The sequence below is a fragment of the Wasmannia auropunctata genome, unplaced genomic scaffold, assembly GCF_000956235.1.
Source record: "Wasmannia auropunctata unplaced genomic scaffold, wasmannia.A_1.0 LD336083.1, whole genome shotgun sequence".
Taxonomy (NCBI): Eukaryota; Metazoa; Arthropoda; class Insecta; order Hymenoptera; family Formicidae; genus Wasmannia; species Wasmannia auropunctata.
This window is the reverse complement of record NW_012026807.1, coordinates 357,067-362,117: the sequence shown is the minus strand read 5'-3', so window position 1 is coordinate 362,117 and position 5,051 is coordinate 357,067. Positions and strand designations below refer to the sequence as shown.

General features: G+C 33.4%; 1 protein-coding gene across 5 annotated transcripts in view; it reads right to left on the bottom strand.

Annotated features, from left to right (window-relative positions):
- The window catches only part of LOC105448566, a 109,276-nt gene that overhangs the window by 22,856 nt on the left and 81,369 nt on the right, over positions 1–5,051 (bottom strand). For 3 of the 5 annotated variants that reach the window (XM_011687217.1, XM_011687218.1, XM_011687220.1), the window contains one exon: positions 3,961–3,984. The exons of the other annotated variants lie outside the window; for them this stretch is intronic. In XM_011687217.1, coding sequence (XP_011685519.1) covers positions 3,961–3,984 — 24 coding nt within the window. The remainder of the gene's footprint in view (positions 1–3,960; positions 3,985–5,051) is intronic. 5 annotated transcript variants of the gene reach the window in all.

Below are 5,051 nucleotides of genomic sequence, written 5' to 3'. Positions count from 1 at the left end.
TATATTATATAGTTTTAAAAAATTTGGTTTTTTGCTCCAGGTTCAATCGAATGGCAGATCCCCGCAACGCCGATTTGACAGTGGCTACAAAAACGACGTTTAATAAAATGGCTTCAGCGTCGTCATTTTATTAAAAAAATAAATGAAAAAAATATTTTTTACTTCTAAAGATATGTATTAAAGCCTTAAAACGAATTTTGTGTTACTTTTATTGTTTTCCTAAAAAAAATTCCCAAAGTTATCTATGATTTTTAGGCGCTCAAGGTGGTGTAACCCCTTAAGAAAATTGACCACTCACAGTCGATTATTCATCTCACGTAAGAAGAATAATCGATTGTGATTGGTCAATTTTCTTAAATCTCTCATTGTAGACATCGCTTAACGGAAGTAGGAATTTGCGCAAAGAGACTTCTCTTGAAAGAGGAATGTAGCTCGAATCGATCTCAATTCGTTCCGCGTTGTTTCCTAGAGGCAAAACGATTCCGAGAACATTTCGAGATCTCTGTCTCTCTTCATGGTAGCAAATATGCGAAGCGATTTCGCACCATGACGCAACTTTCCGCGTCATTTTGCATCGTCTTCTAGGCGGCTTGCACGACGCGGCGGATTAATTCTGACGTACGTGCGTCGAGGGAATTTTGTTAGCGTAACTTCTCTCGCAATGACGGACGCGCGCGCGCGTGTATGTGACCCGAGCTGATTGCAGGCGCGACAACGAGTGGCCGCGTGAGCTCCTCTCGTAATTACGCCTGTCTACGTCAATGCAAGTGCACGTACAGATAAACAGCCGAGTTATTATGCTGCGAGTCTCAACGATTGGTACAATTGAAGTTCCGGCGGCGAGCTCGTCCAAGGCGCAGGTGTCCCCCACGTGACGTTATTTGCGTCCTCCTCTTCTTCTAATTCAATCCTTTGTCGCGTATCGAAATGTATACGCAGTATATCTGTCACATCAAAGCGCGACTGGAGTTTGACGTAGTGGTATATCTGTTACATGGAATGTACCACATGACTCGAATCACCTCGATCACTCTCCTTGTGTCGAGGCTGTCGATTTACTTCCAGGTTCTCCTCTGATTCCGATGGAATAAATGAATAAATTATCTTTAGATGTTCTTCGGACAATTTTAATAAATCAATAAAACAGTACAAAAGCTAATGTGCACACTGTGTCGCAAAATAGTTTTTGCGAAAAAAAATCTACTAATGCAGCTTTCCAACAGGAGCACATATCGACATAAAAGTTGTATTGTTTTTGTTCAGTGAGAGATAAAGACAGGATGATTCTCATATCAATCTATGTCTCAAAAGCTAAAAAGCTTTGTTAAATAAAAGAAATGTCAGTTAGCGATATGTCTTTCAATCTTCAAGGATTTAAATCATTGTTTGAAATTAAAGTATCGTAAATCAATAATGCGCAGTCTTGGAAAGCAAAATTTAATTAACTTTTCTTAGTCACACCTCTTGGAAGTTTTGTAATGGTCGCACCGAGGATAAAATAATTCTAGCGTATTTAACTGGTTGCTGTATTCACAATTTTCATTCTTTGAAGTCAAAAAATTTACTGAACATATTTCAAATACTTCAGATCATAGAAATATAGTGGCTTTAAAAAAAAGCTGTAAAAATTTTAACACATTAAAAAAATTGCAAAAGTAAAAATTTTTAAAAAATGAGTTATAATTTTTTTATTCAAAAATTGTTTTTCTTAATTTTTAATTTTTGTTTATAAAAATTTATGGTTATATTCTACAGATATGACACTCAGAAAACAATTTCCCACTTGTAAAAAAGCAAGTGTAAAATTATTGTATAGAGTATTTATTTAATACAAAAATATTATTATTATACAATTCCTGCTTGAATTAGTATTATTATAATTATAAAATAATATATAAACAATAAAAAATTCCTCAAATATTTTTGAAGTCCAGTGGACCCCGGATGATCACGAAGAGAATAAAATTTATCAATTTTTCATATCATAAACGTCTTAGGATGTTAATTACAATAAAAATTATTATAAAAATCCAGTTATTTTCGAAATTAGATTCCCCTATCAGAGAGTTTAAAGGGGTATCATCTAACTTCTTTTCCACAGAACAAATTGCCCTCTTATCCTCTCGTAAGAAAAACTCGAAAAAAAATATACGTTCAAAGAAAAGGATCAGAAAGTCTAAGTGTTCCGGAATATTAGCGCAAACGCGAGCAATTTAGAACGAAGTGTCTCTGTAAAAGTAATTAATTGGACACCCCTGCGATCTATTTTCGTGCTGCTTTCGATTCGATAACGATCGTGCCATGACCTTTCCGACCGCAAATTGCCGTCGTCTGACCTCTACCGCGACCTAGATCTGATCGAGGCGCCGATCGACACCGAAAAATGTTTTCGATCCCGCGTTCGACTCCCGCGTATTCTCATTCGTCCGTTTAGGAGACAGATTTTGATATCAATTTATAATTATACACTTTAACAAAATACATAATAAATTCATAATATTGAAGTAAGTTTAGCGATTTAACGGATGAGAGGCCGCGTGAATTATAATGTTGTGATGTATAAATGTTAGCAGGTTATATTAATGTTATAAATTATATCGATTTTTTTTCGACCGATTGAGAACTACTCGGGGATGATACAAAAGTGTTCGAATTCAATCGAAGTTTATGACCTGCTTTCTCTCCCCCGTCATTAACGGATTTGATATTATCAATTCTTTATAATCGGCCTATTTTCGTCGGATACGCGCCGAAAAAAGAAGATATTAGCAAAGCGGCAAAGTGAGGATCAGTAAGCCGATTAATTTATCGTCGGGATTTTCCGTTTGGCAAAGATTCGCTCTCTTACACAAGACTAAATTGCTAATTCAACAAATTTCATTCAGTCTCAATAGATAAGTGACAGATGATTTGCATAATTACATTTTTAGCACAATCGCGCAATCAACTTGTTTCATCAGCCAGTTCGCAATTGAATTCGTTATAGTTAATTTCGTCATTTATGAAAAATCAAATTAGTTAAAACTATTCAGGACTGCGTTTGCGAAATTCAATGACTGCAATGTTCTTAGAAAAGCAAATTGCACATAAACATTTATATTAAAAAGCGGAAACAAGTGTTAGGATTGTTAAATTCATTGCAAGCGAAACATGTAAAAAAAAGTTTGAGATAAAAATTTTTACAGATGTAAAGAGAAAAGACGATGCATGTATCAATTTTTCAGTCGTAAAAAAATAATTTTAAAAATAATAGTATTTTTCTCATGGTATTTTAAGCATATTTTCTAATATTTTTTTATATACCTCAGAACAAAAAAATTCAGTCGTTTACTTGAATCAAAATATAATAAAATAAACATCGTATAGTTTTAGTTATATTAGAAAAAACATCAATGACATTAATATTTTATAAAAAAATTACTATAAAAAATTGGTATTATCCTCTGTTTAAAACTGTAAATTTTTATTTTTTTATGCTGGCAATATATTTGAGCTCTCTCAATTCTTCTCACCCTGTATATTTGAAATTGAGACAAAGATTGATTACGCTAATCGTGAAAACAGAGTGTATGCTTAACCTTTTCTAATCTTCCGCTGCAGTATTACAGAAATAATAAAATGTGACTTCTTGATACGTTTTAATTTTTAATCTTATTAAATTTCGTAAAGTCGAGCCTCTATTATTAATTCATTCTTGATAAGATTAATATAAAAAAAGATAGACTAGAGATAAAGTAAAATGAAATACGTGAGACAGAATAAATGACAAGTGTTGGTAGGAATATGCAAGGTCGCGAATAAGTCGCGTGGGGGAGGTCGAGAGACATCGATTAATTATACTTGTTAATCAGGAAGAATGGCAGATAAAATGTATAAAATAAATGAGGCTAAATTAAGCCGACAAAAGATTAGAGTGAAAGAAAGAAACAATTTTGTTGCGCATGCAAATGGGGGACTCACCGAGATGCGACAACGAATACGGATCTGAAACAACAAAAAAGAAACAGACACGATTAAACCTTATTGCAGATTTTATTGGCTACACAACCTGCAGATGCTCAATTAACAGAGCACCTTTATCAATAAGCAATCATCATGCGATAACAAATAAAGTGAGGCACGACTTGCACTCCGAACGGAAACGAAACGACAGATTTAACGTTTATCTCAAACATTATTCGTAAAATTCTAAATATCGACACTAAAATTCAATAACATCCCGCAGTAACAAAATGTAACGCGGCATTCCCCGCGATTGACGTCACGACATTTGAAAGAAATATACTTTTTCCAAATAAAAAATCGATTTTTCAGTAGAATTAGCGGAACGTAACATCATCTTTGAATTACAGTCGAATCTCGATAACTCGAATCTCCTCAAGGGAAGGGATATATATATATATATATATATAAAAGACAAAAATTTTGTTTATTCTCTTCCGCTCCACTGCGGGAAACTTCTATAAATCGAAAATTCTATAAAACCTACTTAATTAACTCAAATTATTTATCAGATGTATTATTTTACCTTTGCAACTCGAATTTAAAATAGCCAGACCTCTACAAGTTGAAGTTCACCTCTATCAGTCGAACTTCTGTTGTCGCTGCCTCTACAATTCGAAGTTGTATAACTATATGTAACTATGAGTAATAGTCTGGTATTTTATTTTATGATTACATTTATTATATGTATGCAATAAATAATTCACTGTCAAATATTGATTTTTTTCATTAAAAGCCATTATAATCGGAAAATTATAAATTCTCATACAAAGCCTTCGTAAGTCAAATTTTTATACTTTAATCCTCTTTTACTCCAATTTTGAAAAGTCGAAAACCATAACTCGAAGGGTTTTTCTCTTCCCTTGAGGAGATTCGAGTTATCAAGATTCGACTGTAATTCAAAGATGATGTTACGTTCTGCTAATTCTACTGAAAAATCGACTTTCTATTTGAAAAAAGTATAATATTTCTTTCAAATTTCGTGACGTCATACCTCAATAACTCGAATCTCTACAACTCGAAAACCTCTCTCTCTCTCTCTCTCTCTC